The sequence below is a fragment of the Ricinus communis genome, chromosome 4, assembly GCF_019578655.1.
Source record: "Ricinus communis isolate WT05 ecotype wild-type chromosome 4, ASM1957865v1, whole genome shotgun sequence".
In the NCBI taxonomy this organism is placed as follows: domain Eukaryota; kingdom Viridiplantae; phylum Streptophyta; class Magnoliopsida; order Malpighiales; family Euphorbiaceae; genus Ricinus; species Ricinus communis.
Window position 1 is genome coordinate 22,278,569 of NC_063259.1, and position 22,978 is coordinate 22,301,546.

Below are 22,978 nucleotides of genomic sequence, written 5' to 3' on the forward strand. Positions count from 1 at the left end.
CATCTGATTGCTTTGTCAAGGCTTAACGATCCCTTTCCTAGCAAATTAGTGGAGCTATTTGACAAGTGTGGGCGAGGTTTTGGATGTGCACCCAATTTTCTTTAGCGACTTCGACGCTGTAAGGCTTCTCAACTTAAACGGAAACACACTAACTAGTCATTGAGACTAGCGCAGAGATGCGAGTCGCCACCTAGGTAATCACCGGGACTCTTTTACTAATAAGTGGCGCTTCTCGGATTCCATAAGGAAGCTTACGCCATAGAGTCCAAAGAATGATCTAGAAGCCAACATCCTTATTTGTGTATAGTAGTCTTTAATTTTATTATTTAACAAATTATTTCCTATAAATACAAGCAATTTATACACAGGCATACCAAAAAAATACACATAATTCATCTAAGTCTAGCCTATTTATATTCAAACCAGCCTATGTTAGAGTTATTAGCATAATTTACTAATTAATTGTGTGTAAGGCTCACCTAGTCTAGTCCAATTACATGTTATGCTTTTGATTTCCAACCTTTAGACCTAATGAACTACTTATTATGAGAAAGCCCGTCCATTTTTATCCTAATTCTATTTAAGCCCAAGTCCAAACTAAAACATGCCAAGGCCTGCTAATAATACTTAGATTTTAGGGTTTTAGGCCCAATTAATGTTGATTAGCCTATTGGACAATAATATTCATATTGGATCTAGTTTTAACCCCAAGTCTATGTGGTCCATTTTAATTAATCAATCATATAACATATATTTAATTAATTATTGAATAAGCAAAATAAATAAAATAAAGGAGAAAATAAAACCTAATTATTAGAACCGGTCTACAACTATGACTCCGAAAGAGAAAGACCTAAAAACTATATAGAACGTCAGAATACATTAAAAATTGTCAAAAAGAAAGCAAAAAATGGAGGCTGGGCTTGAACACTACACTGAGCCGATTGACTCTAAGGTTCTAGGCTGGACTTTCAACGATTCTTTAGTGTATTTTGCATCCTAGAGCCGAATTTCACATGCAAAGACAATAAAATCAATTAGAATAAGAGAAAATAGAATAAAAACATTAGAAGTCAATTAAACGATCAAAACCGTAAACTGATAAAAACTCCTAAGTACAGTAAACTAAAATATGGCAAATCATTCATGATTATATTAAACATATTTAACCACCTAATCATGATGGAAACATAGATCAAATCATTAATCCTATAATATGTTTCTAGTTAGATCCAAAACCCTAATTGGCAAAATATTATATTTCAAAATCCTAGAGTTCTTATTATCATATTCAAAATTCAATAATCATGCATATCCACAAAAACCCTAATCTAATCATACTGATCATAAATCAAAAATCTTAATCATGTTTCTAAGAATAAATAATAAAAGAAATAAAAAAAAGGAACGAAGGAACTAATTTTATGATGATGGTGAATGCATGTCTGAAGGAATTCTCAGGGTGTCACCATAGTTGATAGATCTACGAGTCTCAGGTGATGAGGATGTAGTTCAGTCAAAGACCGGGTAGGAATCTAGTGCAGGATTTGGTGTAGAGAAATCCTCTATGAATTTAGAAAATAGGTTTCCAAAATAGTTCTTTCTTAGTGGCTTTTTTCCAAAAATGGTTCTTTCTTAGTGGCTTGAATTTTCTATTGTCAAATAAGAACGACAATCTTTTTCTTTCTTTTCTCTTTAGTTTTTCTCTGTGTTTTCTTTCTCAGCGTTTTTCAATGATGCCAAATCTTAGTTCTTAATTGTTAACCCTAACCTTAATCACCTCTTTCTATCTATAGAGGTAGGGTTTCAAGAAAACCCTAAGGGTGACGATAGATTTCAAAATGATCTGATAAATATCTAATTTAAATTCTTTAAATTTAAATAATTATCAATAAAAATCATAACTATTATCAAGGAAACCTTCTAGAATCTATATCTGGACATAAAATTATTGAGAAAAACGACATCAAATTGTAAAAACCCGATTGTCTCTATATAGAACCAATAAACTCTATGTAGAGCTGATTGGCTCTATGTAGAGGAAATTTGAAAAATTTGTAATTAGGTCCCTAAATTTGTGAAAACTGTCGTTTTGATCTCGAACTTTATTTTTCTTAACAATTGAGTCTAAATTGATTTTTAAACGGTAATTCTAGCTCGATTAACAGCAACCCTAGCCTTAAATTCGCCTGTTCTTCATCTCTTGAGACCCAAGAAGGTAGTAACTTTCATCATAGAGTTTTCCATTTTTCCCTCGATATCTAGATTCAGAAAAAGGGTGCTCATAACTGCCCCTGATTTGTTGAAATTTATGAGCATGCAATGCATTAGATAAATTAAGACAAATCATAGACATCAAGGATATAGCAAAAGTATGTGAGTTGTAGAAGCCACACCTCGTAAGCTCAAATTTTGATTGTTGATTTGATGTGGGGACCACACCTGCTTAGGTTGAGGACTTCACCTGCTTAGGTTGAGGACTTTGCCTGCTTAGGGTGAGGACTTTGCCTGTTTGCACTGAGGACTTCGCTTGCTTAGGTTAAGAACTTCGCCTGCTTAGATTAAGGACTTCACTGCTTGTGTGTTTGAGGACTTCGCCTGCTTTAATTGAGGACTTTGCCCATTTTGATTGAAGGACTACACATGTTCAATTTGGGAACCACAATCATTGGTTTTTGAAACCATGCCTATATAATTTGGGAGCCACACCGGACGATTTAAGAACCACGCCCGTCTGATTTTGGGAACCACGTCTGCTGATCTAGGAACCATGCCTGTTTGATTTGGGAGCCACGACCTATGATCTAAGGACCATGCCCATTGATGTGGGAACCACGTCCACTGATTTAAGGACCACACATGCTGATTTAGGAACCACGCCCGTCAATTTTGTTCTTACAGAGACTTTCCTCTAGCTTCTTGATTACTTTTCGCTTTGGGATACAATTATATTGTAATTTCCACTTCGGTTTATGATTTGGCATGTACTTACTCTCTTGGATAACTTCCACTTCGGGATGTGAATTAATGATATTCTACTTTAGGATGATGATTATTCCACTTCGAGATATAAGTTGATGATCTTCAACTTCAGCAACTAAGCTTGATAATCTCTGCTTCAGGAAGTAAACTAATAAACGTTTGCTTTGAGAAGTAAACTGATGCATCTTCTGCTCCGAAAGGTAAACTTGAGTGTGGTTTAAGTGCTTTATTTCTTTTTGAACTTCTTTTTATTTTCTAGTTACAAGTTAGTAATATATACACAAGTATACATATAGATCTCATCAAGCAAAAGTAGTGAAGGTATGTGATATGCATGTTATGTATGACATGAAATGCATTTTTAAAAATCAACCTTTAATTTGGACAAAGGCATTTCGATGCTCATTGGCAAAAGATTGACGCTTTGACAAGTAGGTTGTCTACTCTTTGGTCATAAGGCATGGAGCTAAATAGAAAATGACAAAGACGATCATGCATATCAGAAATTTAAAAGTCATGGTGGCAACAGGAAGTGCAGATCTAGATATAACTCAAGCACGCCAAGACTGAATCATTTTGCCTTGGGGCTATACTGATACTTGTGTAATGACAATTGGCTTCATGAAAATCTCATGCAGATAGCAACCAAATCTCTTTTTTCTTTCTTACTTTCACGCCTTAACTTTTGCCTAAGCCGTTTTTTCAGGTGTTCAACTTAGCAAGTTGATGTCTTAACTTTTGCCTAAGCTGCCCTTTCGAGTTTTTAACTTAGTAGATTATATTTTTGCCTAAGCCGCCCTTTTGGGTTTTCAACTTAGTGTATTCATTTCTTTATACTTTTCTTTATTTTCTCCTTTTGCAGATTTGGTTACTCGAGTACTTGTAGTCTCTTTTGTCGAGCTTGTAGATGATTCCACTAATTTTCAAAACTTCTCCTAAGGTAAGATTTCTTGAATGAAAGCTAAAAGACTTTGGTTCTGCCGATTTATTATGCATGGTGTCAAGATTGATGGTGACTTCAGTACTATAAATTCTTGGGGTTTCCTGCAAGAAACACAAGAAGAAAAGTCGAAGAAAAAAATGACCTTGCTTCTATTTAGATCTTGTAGATTCTGCTTCTTATTTTATTTTCTCCTTCTGGCAGTGCACAAACAATGAAAACTGATATGCAAGTTTAAAAAAAAATTCTAATCAAATTTTGTTCATTTAATCTAGGCACAAACAGGTACATTTTCTATTTCACATAATACTACTCTTGTTATTAACTAGTCCTTTTGGATTTTCTAGTCGAATATTTTTCTCTCACCTTTTATTTTCTAAACTTTTGCCTGACTAGCCTATACAGGTCCTCTAGTCAATAGGATCGGTCTTTCTATTTTTTTCTATTTTTTCAAAAGATAGTATCTGAAACTTGTGAACTTATTGCCCCCAAAGATTTGTACTCCTTCCAGCATCTTCGAGCTTAATCTTTTTTTCTGATATGGAAGTTTTCCAGCTCGAATCTAAATTTCTTTTTGGAGGTAGATGCAATCGATCTTGCATTCTTCAGGTTTAGAGCACCAACCTTTAACATCTTTTAATATTCAGGGACCCCAATTTTAAGGTTGTTATGTAATGATGGATGAATTTGGCCTTCTTGCTTTGCCCCCGGTATGTTGAATAATTCTATTATCTTGACTTCAATTGTGCATATCAAATACTAACTTTTTCTTTTTTTTTTCTCACTTTCTCTCTCTTCAAGAGTTATATTATATGTAGTAGAAATTACTTAGGATTATCATTTTTGCCCAAATTAAATAAACCATTCGAAAAGAACTAATGTTAAACATGCTCATATAGTAATCATTATCATGCAAAATACCATTAAGATAAACATCAAATAAGCAAAAATCAAAGTTTTATCCTCGATCCTAACTAAAAGCAAAATCATTATTCTAAATCGACATATGAATCTTGTGAGGCTTCATCATCTTAAAGATGGTAGCTTTTCAATCTCTATAGCTTCAGAGTTTTTCATGCTCCAACCAGCTTTAGCATTTTCAATTTCTTCTACTTGTAAGCCATTATTGTACAGGCCTGCGAGAGTCTTGGGATTCATCATCTGTAGCTTTTCCACCCATTATGGGAGAACATCTCAAACTACTATTCGAGCTTGATCCTTTTCAAAAGGCTTGTTCTTCATTAAAATTGTTTTGTTCCTCCATCTAGTCAAGAATTGAAAAAAGGATTCATTAGGATTTTGCTTTATCGATTCCAAATCCCTTATAGAGACTTCTAGGTGAGTATTGTAGCCATATTGCTTCGAAAATGCATCACAAGGCCTTTTCTAATCAGACTTGATGGGCCTTTCCAACTCATGGTACCAATTCACAGCTAGCCCTTTTAATGAGAGTACAAACAGCTTGATGATTTGGGTCTTAGCCAAATGAGTAATACTCATGATAGTAGAATATTGCTTCAGGTGCACCTTTGGATCTCTAGTTTCATTGAATTTCAGCATTTCAGGCATAGAAAATTTGGGAGGCAACTTGTCTTCTCCAATCAGCATCAGTTCATTGAAATTAGAGGGTGAATTTAAACCTTGATCGTTCAGCATATATTGCATCTTGTCGAGCCTTTTAGTCAAACTATGCAGAATCTTAAATTCCATAACAGCTTTTGCAATAAGAGCAGACTCTTTCTTAGCTTATTCTAGCATGTAGTCATCCAAGTTCCAGAGGTGCTCACCATATGCTTCTATATCAGCAATAGTAGTTGTAGGGGCAGTAGTAGTCTTTTGGATAGTTTGTTTCCCCAAACTCTTAGCCAAAACTTGTTGGAGTTTCTCTTAGATCATAATCCTTAAGTGAGCTATAATTGCAGTATTGATAGCATCAATGTCTTGCTTGTAGGCTATCTTTATTTCAACTTCTGAAGTGCTACTTCTTGGGCTCTTGTCTTGATTGCTAGTGAAATGGGCCCTCTTGATATCCATTCCTGTCTTATCCAGAGTAAGGATGATAATCTAAAATGGCTAAAAAAATAACGTGTTAATATAATGCATGAATGTATGGGATGCATGATGCATGTCCTAGCATACACAGTAATATACAGTTCATCCTTCCAACCTTATTACTTATGCACATGGTTCATGGTGAGTTTTTCTTCTTTAAGATTTTAAGTTTGGGCTTTCTATCAATAGGGAATAGTAGGCTCGACATGCATGCCATAAGCCCTCAAAGTAGATTAAAATAAACAAAGTGATGTGTCTCAATATAAGCATAAAAGCCTGCATATTTTGGGTCTAGAGCCTGGTTCGACATTTATGAGCCAAGGCCTTTTAATAGTTGGGCTTAAGATACTTACAAGAAAAAACATCTCACATAGCAAGCAACAGGATACCTAAGAGAGATTACTACGGTCATTAGCATGAGCTGAGTCTTGGGTAAAGATAAAAGGCTCCCACAAGCAAAAAGTGTTCTTTCTTGGCTCGTCTCCCCACCAAAGGGTCTATGCAACGAAAGAAATTCACTCATTACTTGTGAGTGATGGTAGCCAGTGTCGCAATTCTAGGAATCGAGTGGAGCCAAAGAACCGCTAGCCGACACCATCGGGGTTATTGGGACCAAAGTGTACAGTGTGTGAAAGTGTAATGATGCAAGAATAATCTGTCAAATAATAAAATTAATGACAAACATACACTCGAATCGACTTCTCTTTTTCCTAGTGGAGTCTCCATTGTGGGCAGCGGTTTCGGGCGCGCACCCTACTGTTTTTAGCGACTACGGCACCATAAGGCTTTTCAACCTAATTGGGAACATGCTAACTAGTTATTGAGACTAGTGCGGAGATGGGAGTCGCCACCTGGGTAATCACCGAGGCACTTTTACTAATGAATGGCATTTCTCAGATTTAAGGAAGCTTACGCCACAAAGTCTAGAGATGGATCTGGAAGCCAACTTCCTTATTTGTGTATATTAGTCTTTAATTTTATTGTTTAACAAATTATTCCCTATAAATGCAAGCAATTTATACAAAGGCATGCTAAAAGAACACATATAATTCACCTAAGTCTAGCCCATTTGTATTCAGCCTAGTCCATATTGGAGTTATTAGCCTAATCTACTAATTAATTATGTGTAAGGCTCACCTAATCTAGCCCAAATACATGTTATGCTTTTGATTTCTAGTCTTTACACCTAATGGACTACTTATTATGAGAAGGCCTGTTAATTGTGATCCTAATTCTATTTAAGCCCAAGTCCTAACTAAAGCATGCCAACACCTGCTAAGTCTATTTAGATTTTAGGATTTCAGGCCCAGTTAATGTTAATTAGCCTATTGGACTACAACATTCATATTGGATCCAGTTTTAACCCTAAGTCTATGTTGCCCATTTTAATTAATCAATCATATAACACATATTTAATTAATCATGCAAAAAAAGAAACAAACAAAATAAAGGCATAAAGTAAAACCTAATTATTACAACCCGGCTTACAACTACGATTGCCAAAGAAAAAGGCCTAAAAACTATATATAATGTCGGAATACATTAAAAATGTTCAAAGAGAAAAGTAGAGGCTAGGCTTGAACAACCGATCGGCTTTATATGGAGAGCCGATCGGCTCAACACAGAGCCAATTAGCTCTGTACTGAGCCGATCGACTCTAGGATTCTAAGCTGGACTTCCAATTATTATTCAGTGTATTTTGCATCCTAGAGCCGAATTTCACATGCACAGACAATAAAATCAATTATAGTAAAAGAAAATAGAATAAAAATATTAAAATAAAATAAAAGTCAATTGAACGATCAAAATCCTAAATTGATAAAAAACCTAAAGTACAGTAAACTAACAGATGGCAAATCATTCATGATTATTTAAACATATTTAACCACCTAATCATAATGGAAACATAGATCTAATCATTAATCCTATAACATGTTTCTAATTAGATCCAAAACTCTAATTGGCACAATATCATATTTCATAACCCTAGAGTTCTTATTATCATATTCAAAATCCAATAATCATGCATATGCACAAAAATCTCAATCTAATCATACTGATCTTAAATTAAAATCCTAATCATGTTCTAAAAATAAATAACAAAGGAAATAAAAAAAAGGAATGAAAGAACCAATTTTATGTTCTAATCATATTGTCACTGTAGTTGATAGATTTGCGAGTCTTAGGTGATGAGGATGTAGTTAAGTCAAAGACCGGGTAGGAATCCAGTGCAGGATCTGGTGTGGAGAAATCTTTTGCCCATTTAGAAAACAGGTTTCCAAAAACAGTTCTTTCTTAGTGGTTTCTTTCCAAAACATGTTCTTTCTTAGTGGCTTGAATTTTTTATTGTCAAATAAGAACGATAGTCTTTTCTTTATTTTCTCTCTAGTTTTTCTCTGTATGTTTTCTTTCTCACTGTTTTTCAAGTGTCGATATCACTTGTTGTCAAATCTTGATTCTTAATTGTTAACTCTAACCCTAATCATTTTTTTCTATTTATAGAGGTAGGGTTTCAAGGGAAACTCTAAGAGTGATGATAGATTTCAAAATAATCTGATAGATATTCAATTTAAATTCTTAAATTCAAATAATTATTAATAAAAATCATGATTATCGTCAAGGAGACCTTATAGAATCTATATATGGACGTAAAATCACCAAAAAAAATGACATCAGATTGTAAAAACCCAATCGACTATAGAGTTGATTGGCTCTATGTAGAAGAAGTTTGAAAACTTTATAATTAGGTTCCTGAATTTGTGAAAACTGCCGTTTTGACCATTGAACTTTATTTTTCTTAACAACTAAGTCCAAATTGATTTTAAAAAGGTAATTCCAGCTGGATTAATGCCAACCCTAGCCTGGATTTACCTTTCCTTCATCCCCCGAGACCCGAGAAGGCAGTAACTTTCATCATAGGGTTCTCTATTTTTCCCTCGATATCTAGATCTAGAAAAGGAGTGCTGATAACATGCCCCCAACCGAAGTTCTTTCCCATTCTATTGGTGAGCATATTTGTCTAGCTTCTATAATCTCTTGTTGTAAAAAGAAAGAAAGAGGAACACCTACTTGGATTCGGATGCTGGGCTTTTGTCTTTATTTCTAATTTCTGCTAACTTCACCTTGGGGAGAAGGAGATATCAGAATTGCTGGCATCATTGATCAAGTGAAGCATGGAGCAAAGCCTATACCCATCATTCTGGCTGAGACCATCATTGAGCTAGACATGTAGAAAACCCATCAATGGTTTGATGGTAGCCTCATTCTCTTACAAGTACACAACCAAATCACTCTTTTTTCTTTATTATTATTGCCTTAACTTTAGCCTAAGCCGCCCTTTTGGATTTTCAACTTAACATTATTTTTCTCTTTCCTTTTTCTTTTTCATTTTCTTTTATAGATTTGGTTGTACAAAATCTCAAGATATTGATCATCCCAAGGAACGTCGATAAATACGAGCCGAGGCATGTGCGAATTCAATCAGTCGTTACCCTACGGGACCATGATGGATGGTTTTTTGGAAGAAGGGCATCAGAGATACACTTATTCACTACTCTTATCCATGATGGAGAATCAAGCATGTCACACTTAAGATATACGACAATTGTATGCCTTTACTTGGATTGAGGGCATCCACTTTCTACACGCCCTTGAGACTTTGTCGCCAGTACGGGTAGAAGCAGTAGATTTTGGAATTCCCTCATGAATTTGAAGGCTTCCCACTCATACAAGATTTCTTAGGCAAGATGGAGAGACTCTGGCCTCGCCAGGACATAGAGCGCAACCTTGATTTCAAAGGCGACCTGACTATAGATGACAACTACAAAGCTTGGGTTGAGCTTCAGATTACCACCTTCCCTGGATTTGTGAGGTTCAAGAAGACCCGAGAGCTAGCTGCTGACTCTAAAGGCAGATGCAGACGCAAAGAGAGGAAAATGAAAAAAAAATATTTTTCTTTTTAGATCTCATTCATTTTGCATAGTACTTTAGCTTAGTTTTTATTTTTAGTTAGTGTGTAAAGTAATAAATAGATATAAATACATTTGATAAGAATCCAAGACAATTTATTCATTTAATGAAGGCCTAGATGGGTACATTTTGATTTCTCATGATACAACTCCTGTCATCAGCCAGTCTTTTCAGATTTTCTAATTGATTAGTTTTTCTTATTGCCTTGATTTTTGCCTGAACAACACTTTTTGAATTTTCCGATCAGCATTTTCTATTATATTTTTATTATACATAATATTTCTTGAGACAATCCAAGTTGATTGGTTCGAAGAACTCATTTCCCTCCAAATCTGATATCTTAGCGGCACCCTTAGGTATGATTTTCTTTACCAAGTACGAGTCTTCCTGATTAGGTTTGAACTTCCCTCTTGGGTCAAATACAACAAGTCTTGTGTGTTTCAATACTAATCTCCAGCTCAGATCCTCCCTGACTTCACTTTCTTATTAAACGCCCTAGCAATCCGTTTCTAGTATAACTGCATCTAATATAGGGCTTTCATCCTTTTCTAATCAACCAAAGCCAATTGTTGATACCACTACTCAGCCCATTGGCATTCTAGTATTTCTACCTCCAATACAACTCTCAAAGACTTCAGCTCCGGCTTAATTGATAAGACCACTTCAGTCCTATACACTAAAGAGTATAGAGTCTGGCCAGTCGGCATTCGCTCAGTTGTTTGATATTCCCAAAGTGCAAAGGGTAACTGAAACGACTAATCCTTGTTATTCCATATCATCTTTGAGAGAGTTTTCTTTAAGTTCTTGTTAGCTGCTTCCAACGCTCCATTTGCTTGAGGTTTATACAAAGAAGACCTATGATGCTCGATCTTGTATTCTGCTAGCAAGTCTACTGTTTCGCTCATGAATTGCAAGCCATTACCTATCACAATGTGATGTGGGACTCCATATCTGTAAATCAGATTCTTTTCTATAAACCTGGTCATTTGTCTTGCCCCCATAATAGTGAATGACTCGGACTCAATCCATTTAAGGAAATAGTTGATCGCTACTACTATGTATCTGTGACTATTTGAAGGAGGTTTTATCTCTCCGATGATGTTGATTCTCTAAGCTATAAAAGGCCATGGGGATGTCAAGTTATGTAGCTCAGTCGAAGGTACATGACTTAGGTCACTGTAAAGCTGGCACTCACGGCATTTTCTTACTAAAGCTATACAATTTTTTTCCATCGTTAACCAGTAATAGCCTTGACAAATGATCTTCCTAATCAAGATTATGTCATTCATATGAGGCCCGTACACTCCTTTATGCATTTCTTCTATCACTGCTTGCGCTTCTGTCTTAGTAATACATTGAAGCTGAACACCTGAAGCATTCTATACAACACTCCTTCATAGCTGAGGTAACTTCTAGCCTGTATCCACAGCACGTACCTTTCCTTTACAGTTGCTTCCTTTAGATACACTTGTCTTCTACAAATCTCTTTAGGTCGTAGAATCATGGCTTCTCTTCTAGTCCCATCTGAACTTGTATGACCCAGTTTCTTTGATAACAGGGTGCTTTTGACTTCATGATCAACAACAGCTTCATTAGAAGTTGTAAAGGGTTGTCCCACATTAATGATAAAGTAGCTAGCGCATCCGCTATTTGAATCTCATCTCGCAGCAAGTCTATGAACGAACACTTAGAAAAATTGCAAACCAAAGTTTTGAGGTAATTGACATATAGTTTCAATATTTCCTCTTTCATATCTCATTCCTTAATGGCTTATTGGATCACTAGCACGGAATCCCTATAAACCATCAGTTGCCTCCCTCCTACCAGCGCGGCTACTTCTAATCCAAATAAATATGCTTCGTACTCCCCCATATTATTAGTCACTTTGAAATCCAATCTATTAGCCATTGGTAGCATTTCTCCCTTTGGCATAAATCAGAACTACCCCTAACACTGCACCTCTTGCGTTTACAGCTTCATTGAAGTACATCTTCCATTCTTGAATCTCAATTGCCCTTAGATTCTCATCAAGGAATTCCATATCCCAAGGATCATCTTCTTCAATCACATTCTGAGCTAAAGACTTCGCTACCATACTGCCCTTGACTACCTTCTTAGTGATGTACTCGATGTCAAATATTTTCAAGATTACTAATCATCTAACCAGTTTTTCTGTAAGAGACAGAGCTTCAAACAGATATTTCAGCGAGTCGATTTTCGAGATTGCTTGCACTTTATAAGATTTGAAATAATGCCTTAACTTCCTTGTAGCCCAATCATGACTAGACACATCTTCTCTATGAGGTTATACTTCGACTCATAAGACAACAACTTCTTACTGAGATAATACACCGCATGCTCCACATTGTTGGGTCCATATTGCGCTACCATTGCACCTATGGCTTCCTCTTCTAAGGCTAAGTATAGAATCATCAGTTTTCCATCCTTCTGTGGCTTTAACATCGGTAGCTTCATTAGATATTCTTTAATCCTGTCAAAAGCTTCCTCACAGTGTTCGTCCTATACAACAGGTTGGTGTTTCCTCAAAAGCTTGAATATAGGATCACAAACCATTAATAGCATTTACCTTGTCCGGATCAATTTATATTCTCTGTTTTTGGACTAGGATCTCTTGAATAGGATTTACCTTGTCCGGATCAATTTATATTCTCCATTGACTCATTATATGCCCTGATAGCTTGCCTCATATTAACACGAATACGTTAAGCCTCTACTAAAACGTGGTCGGATCCGGGGCCAGAAATAAAACCGTTGGACAGGATCCGCTCATATGGAAACAATTTCGGGTTCGGATCTTTTCTCTGTTCGCTAAAATTTTTTGTTGATTTTTCTCTGTCGAAGACTTCACTACGGCGAGCTCCCCTTGAAGCTATGCCATCATTTGCCACTCTCAGTCTGTTCGTTAAACCCTAAAATAAAAACCCTAATGTCTGAATCTATTAAATTATTGTAAGATGCTTTTGCTCTAATCAATGACCCTCTCTTTAAGAGCATCAAAAGCTTTATGGATTTCTTCTTCTTCTTCTTCTTGTTATTTTTATTATTACTCTTTTACGAATGCTAATACTCTAGAGGTACGTTTTTTATTCCCATCCTCTGTTTCGCTATTTCATAACTACTCCCCCTCTATTGCCTCGTCTAAACACACTACTGTTGAATCTACTATCCAATCAATTGCTGTGGCTCCTTATAAAGACCTTATCTTTAATACCATTCAAGAAAAGCCTTGGGCTTTCTGCAATCAAAATTGGGTGTCTGATAAATTCAATTCTGTAATTACTGACCCCCAGTTGCTTATTCGTGTTCTTTATTCTATTCGTGAGAAACCCACTATTGCTTTAAGGTTTTTTAAATGCGTTCTGACCCAGCCTGGATTTAAGACCTCTGAGTATGCTTTTTGTGCCATTCTTCAGATTTTGGTCGATAATTGTTTGATGAAATCTGCTTATTGGGTTATGGAGAGAATTATTAGTTTTGAAATGTATGGTATTGTGGACGTTTTGATCGGTGGGTATTTGAATTATCAGGTATCTAGTAAGCTTCTTAATCTTTTGTTGTTTGTTTATACTAAAAAATTGATGATTGAGCAGTGTTTGTTGGTTTTTGAGAAGATGATGAGAAATCGGTTCTTGCCTGATGTGAAGAATTGTAATAGGATTCTGAAGATACTTAGGGATAAAAATCTTTTAGTTAAAGCTCTAGAAGTCTACAGAATGATGGGTGAGTATGGCATTAGGCCAACAGTTACTACTTATAATACAATGCTGCATTCCTTTTGTAAGGGAGGAGAAGTGCAGCGAGCATTGGACCTTGTACCAAAGATGCAAGAAAGAGGGTGTTATCCGAGTGAAGTAACATTTAATGTGTTGATAAATGGGTTGTCAAAGAAAGGGGAATTACAACAGGCTAAGGGATTGATTCAGGAGATGGCGAAAGCGGGATTGAGAGTTTCACCATACACTTATAATCCTTTGATTTGTGGCTATTGCAAAAAGGGGTTGCTTGTAGAGGCATTAGCCCTTTGGGAAGAGATGGTTACTAGAGGAGTATCTCCTACAGTGGCAAGTCATAACACGATTATGTATGGCTTTTGCAAGGAAGGGAAAATGAGTGATGCTAGACAGCAGTTGTCAGATATGTTAAAGAAGAATTTGATGCCAGATATAATTTCATATAATACTTTAATTTATGGGTTTTGTAGGTTGGGGAATATAGGTGAGGCATTTATCTTGTTGGATGAGTTACGGTTTCGGAATCTTAGCTTTAATATCGTCACATATAATACTCTCATAGATGGACTTTGCAGACTAGGGGACTTGGAGACTGCACTGAAGCTCAAAGAGGATATGATCAATCGTGGGATTCATCCTGATGTTGTTACTTATACAGTTTTGGTAAATGGGGCTTGCAAATTGGGAAATATGTTGATGGCTAAGGAATTTTTTGATGAGATGTTGCATGTGGGCTTGGCTCCAGATCAGTTTGCATATACAGCTCGAATAGTGGGTGAATTGAAGCTTGGTGACACAGCCAAGGCATTTAAATTGCAAGAAGAAATGCTAACAAAAGGTTTCCCACCAGATGTTATCACCTATAATGTCTTTGTGAATGGGCTTTGTAAATTGGGCAATTTGGAAGAGGCAGGTGAATTGTTGCAGAAGATGATCAGGGATGGTCATGTTCCTGATCATGTAACATATACTAGCTTCATGCATGCTCACATGGAGAATGGGCATCTCAGGGAAGGAAGAGAGATATTCTATGATATGCTGAGCAGAGGACAAACCCCTACAGTAGTCACATATACTGTGTTGATTCATGCACATGCACTAAATGGGAGGCTAGATTGGGCAATGGCGTATTTCTTAGAGATGCAGGAGAAAGGAGTTGTGCCAAATGTTATAACTTATAACGTCCTGATAAATGGTTTTTGCAAGGTGAGGAAAATGGATCAGGCATGCAAGTTTTTCATTGAGATGCAAGAAAAAGGAATTTTTCCTAATAAGTATACCTACACTATTTTAATAAATGAGAACTGCAACATGGGAAAATGGCAGGAGGCCTTGAGATTATATGCACAAATGCTAGGTAAAAGAATTCGGCCAGATTCTTGTACGCATGGTGCACTGTTGAAAAAGCTAGACAAGGACTATAAAGTGCAGGCAGTTCAGTTCATTGAGAGTTTAATACTAGATGGTGATAGAACCATTGATGCAAACACTTGATTCTGCCTTTGACAAAGTGTTCCGGGTTTCATAGGTGGTGGGTGAGAAAGCAGCAAACTTGTCTCTTGAACTTCTCATAGGCCAGTTGATAAATTTTCTAAGACGATTCATCAAGTAAGAATTTACTCCTTTCAGTTCACTTCTCTGGCAATGTGATTATACAGATGGATTGTGGCTTGCAGTTGCTGATTTGTCAGTGTAATGATTCGAGGGGTTGGGATCTGTACCTATACTAAGGTGGATTGGAACTCATGGTCAGCTTTCTTTCGATCGGGTTTTCTTCCTTCTGCCTTTCCGCGAGCCAATTATGCGTGGCGCTAAAGAGGAAGACGTCACTTACTGTACTACTATCGGCCGCAGGTTGAAGAACAAGAAAGATATTCTCTGGTCTAGGAGTAGGAGTTCAAACAACTTCTAATCCTATTCGGTGAAATAAGATTCTAAGATTCGTTCTTCTTTTTGGAAACTTGCTACTAGTTCTAAGCTTGCAGCTCAACTCAAGAGCAAGGTAAGGCACGCTCTTTCGTTAATTAGCTAGGGCTTCGCATGCTCATGTCTTTCTCTTCTCTTGAGCTAATGCCTATCTAGCTAGCTATGCTCTTTCCTTCTCCCTCTCACTTCTGACTTCCCAAATAGCTTGCTGCAATCCTGGAAAAGAGGCCATCGGTTTGCAGTTGAAAGGTATCAAAGAAATTGTTGAGGTTACCAGGTTCTTCATGAATTTTCTGTTGAAACTTGAAAGGTTAAGGTTTTCATTCTCATATTGAAGGGTCTAGTGATTTGTGATCCAAATGTCAGTGCTGCTAGATGAAAAAATTGTGGAAAAGAGAACAATGCTAAATTTTATTAGATAATGATGTTGCATGATGATATGCACATAGGCTATTGTGCTACATATCCAAAGCAGCTGTTGAAACACACTTGATAACTAACAGTAGTATATGATTCTATGAATGTGCTTGTGTACAGGTTAAGAAGCATGGTGAATTATTGGAACTGTTTTCGGCATTAAATATTTTACCATGGAGAGGACCCTCTTGTGCAATTTTTTTTTTCTTGCTAAAATGAGGTATGTGATTTTGTTTGTTATTTTGTCCTTTTCTTTTGATGTTTCTTCATCATGAAGATACTATAGAGACGAAAGAAATTAGGTTTTGCTATAGTTGTATCTGCAAAAAACTTTCTGGATACGTTTTAGCTCAGAAAAGTTTGTTCATTGATGTTTGTATAGATGAACGTATCCTAGTTCTCTCTTCTCTTATTTCTACCAGTCTACGAATTTTGGTATGGTTCGTTAAGCTATACACATGATGGAAAGGTTACCTGGTTAAATTTTCTGTATTCAACCTGTTTCGCAACATCCAGAAAGGAAAGGACACTCTTATTTGGTGAGCACCTGTTGTCTTTTCTGGAGAAAGGGTATTCAAGCCCTATCTGTTTCTCAGCACGGTGCTTTGTCTCTCCTGATGCATTTCTTCAACAATTCAATCTAATGTTTCATCAGCTGGTAAACTACTTTAATCAATTGTTTACAAAGTTCTTTCGTATACGCTTTGTGTGGCTTTCAGACAACTATTTTAATTTGACTTGGTAGCTAATGTTTTTTCTTTTATATCCTTTAAACTAATTTACATGTTGATTTTGCTTTTTGTATTATTACTTACTCTTGTTCTGTATTTTTATGGCTTGATCTTGCATCACTATATATTCATGAGCTTAGCCACCTATTAAATTATTTTTATGTTCCTGTTTATTTCCACATCTAAGTTCATTCCTTTCTTAATGGAAATGCATATACTTGGAACTTATCTCTGTATTTGCTTATGCCTTCAACCCTAAGAATTGTTTACTTTGTAACTGGAACCAATCTAACCCAGTTCTAACCTTTCATTTCTTCTTTTTTGTTTTATGACATAGCTCCATCTTCATAATCCTGATAAATTTATAGTAATATCAACATACTGTGGGCACTCAAGCTGCAATGGACGCTTCATTGTTAAAGAAAATGATGGTGCAGTCATAAATAATTATAAGCAGGGGCACTGAATTATTAGATGTTCTTCTCTTTGTTTCTCTCGTACTTTCTGGAATCTCCTATATCTGTCAGGTTGCTTGGGCTATTCACAGGTGGGTTCAAGCTTGGAGTCTTACAACTTTAGTTGCCGTGGCTTCTATTGGTAAAATCCATAAAGAGGCATCATTGGCTAATCTTATGCAGTTGGGCACAGTTATTTTTAGTATGGATTATGATTTTTTTTATTTTTTTTTTTTAATTTTAGCAATTTACACATGACTTAAAAAAATAAAAGGAAAAGAAAAATGTTAACCATCTTGCCTTCATTTTTGTTGTATTTTGTATACAAAATTGTCTTGACCAAAACTTTTGGTAAATAATAAAATAAGCAATATTTCCTCTGTTGTGTGACCACTGACATCCTCACTTGAAGTATCCATGTCAACTAATACATGTTTTTTTTCAAACTTGTTATTCATTTTCTGCAAGATATTATAATGAATTAAAAATACAGATAATGATTTTTAAAGAAAGAAAAAAAAAAAAAGCTTAGCTGCCAATAAATAATTAATTACATATTGTTATATTATGCCATACAATATCTAAAGTAATATAAATGAATGGTAAATAATTAATGAGATATTGTTATTTTATATATCTAAGGTAATATAAATGAATAAAAAAGAAGAAAGAAAATAAAAGGTAGATTATCAGAATTAGACGGAATATGGAAAGATTGTGTCTAGAGTTGGTGAAAAATAAAATAAGAAAATAAAAAAGATTTAAAAAACCTAGAATTATCCACATTAACATTAAGTGGGTGAGTTTGATTATATTAAATGATAGTGTAAATAGATTTAATTACAAAATATATAAAAATAAATAAATAAATTGAATCGGTGAGTTTGGTTTCCTGGTTATAAGAAACCAGTCAATCCCTTATTCATGCATAGATCTCCTTGGGATAGAAATAAGATACATAATTAAATTTAATAATAATAACAATTTATTGAATGGGTAAAATTGAGAACGAAGTATTACAATATAAAGGGAACAGAGATCTTTAGTATGCTTTGGAAGAATCCAATTCAGTAGCGTAAATTCCTATGAACACTAAAAGTATCCATTTACTAGAGATGATTTTCATGCTCTTTGAAAGCTAAACTTTCAAATCACTGTTTTGTCTTTGGAAAAATTACAAATTTAGAATCTTAATTCTTTAATTTTTTCTATTTTACTATTTTAGATTTTTTTTGTCTCCATTAGCTATCTAAACCAGTTGATTTATATTTAATATAATATCTCTTGTAAATTTTAGAGATTAAAGTAATAAATTAAAAAAACTTATATATAAAACGGCTTAAACATTTGTATTACTCATTATTTAATATTTTGTTCCTAGTTATTTTCTTTATTTTTCCTAATTTTCATTGAATTTGTTTTTAAGCACTAAAAGAATATGTTAGATTATCTTTTTCGTATTACTCCACATTTCTTTAAAAAATTACTCTTTAAAAATATAATTCAATCTCTCTCTTTCTTAATATTTTAAGGTGATTCTTAATTTTTCTCTTTAAAAATAAAAGCAATAAAGTAAAAGAATAAAAAAACGGTATTTATTTTTTATTTAGATGAATAAGCAAAAATATATTTTAGTATCTTTTAATTCCTTGAGAAATAAATAAAAATTCTTAAAATAGTAATGAAAATAAATAGAAAAATAAAAAATGTGGAATTATATAAAAAAAAGTATTTAAATTAATTTACTATTTAAGATAAAATTAATAAACGGTTTAACTTATAAAACTAAACACTTATAAGGCTCAAATACTTAATATGAAGTAAAAAAAAAAATTTAAACTCTAAAATAATCTGTAATTTTCCTTTGTGTTTATGATCTTAGTATCTAATGCACTTTTCGCACCTTGAAATTTTCATTTTTATTCCCCATTTCTTTTTCATGTATAGTTTACATATATGGCCAAAATTGTTTACCCCTCTTGTCAAAATTACTTGTTATTTTTATAAGTGTTGTTAAACTTTGTTGGCCTTATTATTATAATAATAAAATCCATTCGAAAACTTGTCATGATACTCTATATAGGAATAACTTTTATATAGTAATAGAAAATTAAAGTCCCAGTTTAACCAGTTATTACTAGAAATAAACTCTTTATTATAATAAGTTATAAATTTTTTAAATTTCACATTAAGAAAATATTTCTCTTTATAGTAATATTTATAAATATATAATTTTTAAAAATATATATTAATGTTATGTTTTGTTCTACTGTAGTATTGTTTTATTTTATTTCTTATTTATATAATATGACAAGATGTTTATATATTCTATTTCTAGTCTCTATCATTTTACTAACAAAATAAAATATTGAATCTAAAAAAGGAATTTCTATTAAATTATAATTTTTTTATAGTCATAAATTTTTTTTTTATTTCAAATATATAAGTATTGAAAGATTTTAATATAATTCAATAAAATTACATTTTATTTCTTCAACTAACTTGAACCCTTCGTTTCTTTTTCCTTGTTTAGTGGATTCCCAAAAACTTCCAGAGAATATTATATTCCCTAGAAGTAATCACTGTCTGTAATGGACCCTAATGCGCCAAATTCAGGTATAAGCCAAAAGGGACGTTTGCCAATTTTTGTAAATGGGTGTTTGGTTTATTCATAAATTATACAAAATTCAGAATATATTTCTTAATCTCCAACTTACATTTTCAGATTTTTCCACAGTGTTACCCAAGCGGGTGATGATTGTGTTCTTCATTTCGTATCATTTATGTTTCAGTTTTCAATTTCACTGTTCGTATTCAAGAGGTGTCCTTGCCCTTTTCAAGTGTGTTAATGAACTCATACTGTTAGACAAGTTAGTTGACGTGTGCATAAAGAAAAGAGAGAAGGAGAGTGATAGATTGACACAAAAAGAAAATTTGTATCACTGTAATGCAAAAATTGTCTAGTAGATTTTATCTATTATGTTATTTGTGATAGAATCAATTGAATACTAACATACTTTACATTGATTGAGTAATGTATTACTGAAGTTCGAATGGAAGTCTAAAATTATAAAAATTTATCAATTCTGTTACAGTAATGTAATACATTATTCATGAAAATTATCAGTGAATTTAATCAATTAAATACATAAATTGTTGAATTTAATCTTAATTTTTCATATAACTCAATAATATAAATTTAAGTACATTCTGATTTTAAAAAATATAAGTTCATAAACCCATAAACATAATAATGTTCTTTATGGAGGGCATAAAGGTTCTTTCATTTGGGTGTATGAGTTAATTAATAAGAATAGCTACCCCAACTGAAACTTCCATTTTGTAAATAGAAGTAAACATTTTATGCTGCCTTAAGCACACAGAATAAGATGGTAATTGTTAAAAGAAAGAATCTTGCTATACACTTCCACTAATTCTCACGGTCAAAGTTTCTCTGTAACATGTCATTCGAGAAAGACACGGAGGAAATGAAGGAAAGAAGGGAAAGGAAGGATCTCGTGGGGGAATTAGCAAGCTCACACCTGCCAAACAAAAGCTACAAAATTCTGCAACGTCGCAAAATTTGGACCTAAATTCCAGGAACGAAAAAAAAAAAAAAGAAGAGTTCCTACATGTCAAAGCAAAAAATAAAAAATAAAAAACACGTTCTTGTCCTAAATACTGAAAATTTCCTAAAGTGAGACCTGCCCTTTTTGTCTACTTGTTGGATCGATCAAAACTAAGACACAAGAACTAAATATTTTCTACAGCAGGAAACAAGAATCTCTTGATATGTTCATTAATGCCTATAACAATGCCCCTAAATATTACCCCTGGATTTAATTTTAGCCTTTGCCCTCTCCGTCACTATGCTACTATAAATCTATTTGCATAACCCTTCAATTTAAACTTTCCACATCTCCATTAAAGAATATAGAGAAAAGCAAAAAAGAAATGGGTACTTGCTCTTATACAATCACCTTGCCTATCAGGTGTTTATCCAATAGCAATGGCCATCATGACCCACATAAGCAGAACTTGAACAAGATCAAAATCAACGGCGCCTCTACCTCTACTAGGCCACTTAAGCTCGATGCACCAAGTCAAACTGTTGGAGTGGCAACAATATATCTAGCTTCTGTTTCTGAAAATCTGACTCTCACAAAAGAAGTGATGCGTCAGAACATACCGACGAAGAAGCAGTACATTGATCCTCATCGTCAAGGTCTTATGATTGAAGGCGGCGTTGGTTACAGACAGACAATTGTGATTAGGTCCTACGAAGTTGGTCCTGATAAAACTGCTACACTTGAGAGCATACTATATCTTCTTCAGGTAAGTAACTGTCTGAATTGACTTGATTCTATCATATGATGCAAAAACATTGCGTTCTTAGAGAGGTCGTATATGCAGGAAACAGCATTGAATCATGTATGGCTCTCCGGACTTCTCAGCAATGGATTTGGGGCCACTCATGGAATGGTGAAGAATAACCTCATCTGGGTAGTCTCCAAATTACAAGTTCAGGTCGATCACTATCCAATCTGGTAAGCTCCCTTCATCATCATTAATTAGCCACATAAATGAACTATAGGCTCAGGCCTAGAGGAACACATATATTTATTTGCATGTTTCCTCCGTGCTGAAATACTATACTTTCAATGCACAATTAACGAAAATATGGGGAATCCATGTAGGGGAGAGGTAGTGGAAATCGACACATGGGTACGAGCATCAGGAAAGAATGGAATGAAGAGAGACTGGCTCATCCGGAGCCAAGCGACAGGCCATGTATTTGTACGTGCAACTAGGTGTGTGTCTGTAATTTCTCCTCTATGTTCGCCTTCCATTTCCTCGTTCTGATAATAATCAAAGTGAAACAGCACATGGGTGATGATGAACGAGAAGACAAGGCGCCTCTCGAAGATGCCAGAGGAGGTGAGGGCTGAGATATCTCCATGGTTTATAGAGAAACAAGCAATCAAAGAAGAGGTACCTGATAAAATTGCCAAGTTGGACGATAAAGCAAGATATGTGATCTCCAACTTGAAGGTGAACATCATAACTTATAACCAAACTAAACGCATATAACAGCTGAACCAATCCTTGCTGATGCGACTTTGTAATTTTGTAGCCCAAAAGGAGTGATTTAGACATGAACCACCATGTCAACAATGTGAAGTACGTAAGATGGATGCTAGAGGTAATTAATCATCATCTCATCCCATACTTGAAAAGTAAACAATGTCAAGTGTCTCTCTCTTCTTATTTCGTTTGTTGCTTCTACAGATACTTCCTGATCATTTTTTGGAGTCCCATCAGCTTTCTGGTATCACAATGGAGTATAGAAGGGAATGTGGAAGTGCAGACATTGTTCAATCCCTATGCGAGCCAGATGGGGATGAAATCCTTAGTAATGACATTCCCGTACTAAATGGGTTTTCTTTAGCATCTGAACCACTAATGGAGGGCAACGGATTCCTGGTACCTCTGGACAAGGTGCCACTAAAATATACACATCTCCTTCTAACCAAAGGAGAATCCCAAAATGAAGAGATTGTTAGAGGAAAAACAATTTGGAAGAAAAAGCTTTGCACGATGCCATTTTCCACCTAGGAAAAAAGAATAAAAGAAATTAATTATATTTATGGTATTTTCGTGAAACGCAAAGAGATTTAGCAATCTGGGTCCTTGTTGAAAATCATTGAGACCTCATCCACAATCCAATACCAACAGGACGAGCCCTGTAATAAT

At 34.7% G+C, this 22,978-nt stretch overlaps 3 protein-coding genes across 23 annotated transcripts in view; 2 read left to right on the forward strand and 1 right to left on the reverse strand.

Annotated features, from left to right (window-relative positions):
• Positions 1 to 788: 788 nt before the first annotated feature.
• LOC8275111 (CDP-diacylglycerol--serine O-phosphatidyltransferase 1) overlaps positions 789 to 22,978 on the reverse strand; it is a 32,652-nt gene continuing 10,462 nt past the window's right edge. For 4 of the 7 annotated variants that reach the window (XR_001535726.3, XR_007215490.1, XM_048372883.1 and 1 more), the window contains one exon: positions 21,123 to 22,836. The gene's annotated coding sequence lies outside the window, so the exon portion shown is untranslated. Of the gene's footprint in view, positions 1,000 to 21,122; positions 22,837 to 22,978 lie in introns of those variants that run through there. The other 3 variants (XR_007215492.1, XR_007215491.1, XR_007215493.1) reach the window with 2 other exon arrangements.
• On the forward strand, positions 12,693 to 17,529 carry LOC8275113 (pentatricopeptide repeat-containing protein At1g22960, mitochondrial). 15 transcript variants are annotated; one of them, XR_007215482.1, is made up of 3 exons: positions 12,693 to 15,890; positions 16,159 to 16,258; positions 16,421 to 17,529. XR_007215482.1 is itself a non-coding variant. In XM_048372880.1 (2 exons), the coding sequence occupies exons 1-2, from the start codon at positions 12,937 to 12,939 to the stop codon at positions 15,187 to 15,189; spliced, it is 1,914 nt and encodes a 637-aa protein (XP_048228837.1). In that variant the 5' UTR covers positions 12,695 to 12,936; the 3' UTR covers positions 15,190 to 17,529. The 15 variants fall into 15 exon arrangements, 1 of the variants encoding a protein (XP_048228837.1); XR_007215483.1 differs by having other exon boundaries at positions 16,461 to 17,529; XR_007215484.1 differs by having other exon boundaries at positions 12,693 to 15,870.
• LOC8275112 (palmitoyl-acyl carrier protein thioesterase, chloroplastic) lies at positions 21,179 to 22,846 on the forward strand. Its single transcript, XM_002526265.4, has 6 exons — positions 21,179 to 21,559; positions 21,638 to 21,771; positions 21,922 to 22,035; positions 22,108 to 22,276; positions 22,359 to 22,427; positions 22,514 to 22,846. Exons 1-6 carry the CDS (start codon positions 21,179 to 21,181, stop codon positions 22,838 to 22,840), a joined length of 1,194 nt encoding a protein of 397 aa, XP_002526311.1. The 3' UTR covers positions 22,841 to 22,846.

What these genes read in the sequence shown, in the direction of transcription:
- LOC8275112 (XM_002526265.4), top strand. Translation starts at nt 21,179, where the DNA reads ATGGGTACTTGCTCTTATACAATCACCTTGCCTATCAGGTGTTTATCC. An exon ending in GCATACTATATCTTCTTCAG is followed by an intron (nt 21,560 to 21,637) that starts GTAAGTAACTGT and finishes TCGTATATGCAG; the next exon opens with GAAACAGCATTGAATCATGT. An exon ending in GTCGATCACTATCCAATCTG is followed by an intron (nt 21,772 to 21,921) that starts GTAAGCTCCCTT and finishes GAATCCATGTAG; the next exon opens with GGGAGAGGTAGTGGAAATCG.
- LOC8275113 (XM_048372880.1), top strand. Translation starts at nt 12,937, where the DNA reads ATGACCCTCTCTTTAAGAGCATCAAAAGCTTTATGGATTTCTTCTTCT. An exon ending in CGAATGCTAATACTCTAGAG is followed by an intron (nt 13,039 to 13,377) that starts GTACGTTTTTTA and finishes GCCATTCTTCAG; the next exon opens with ATTTTGGTCGATAATTGTTT.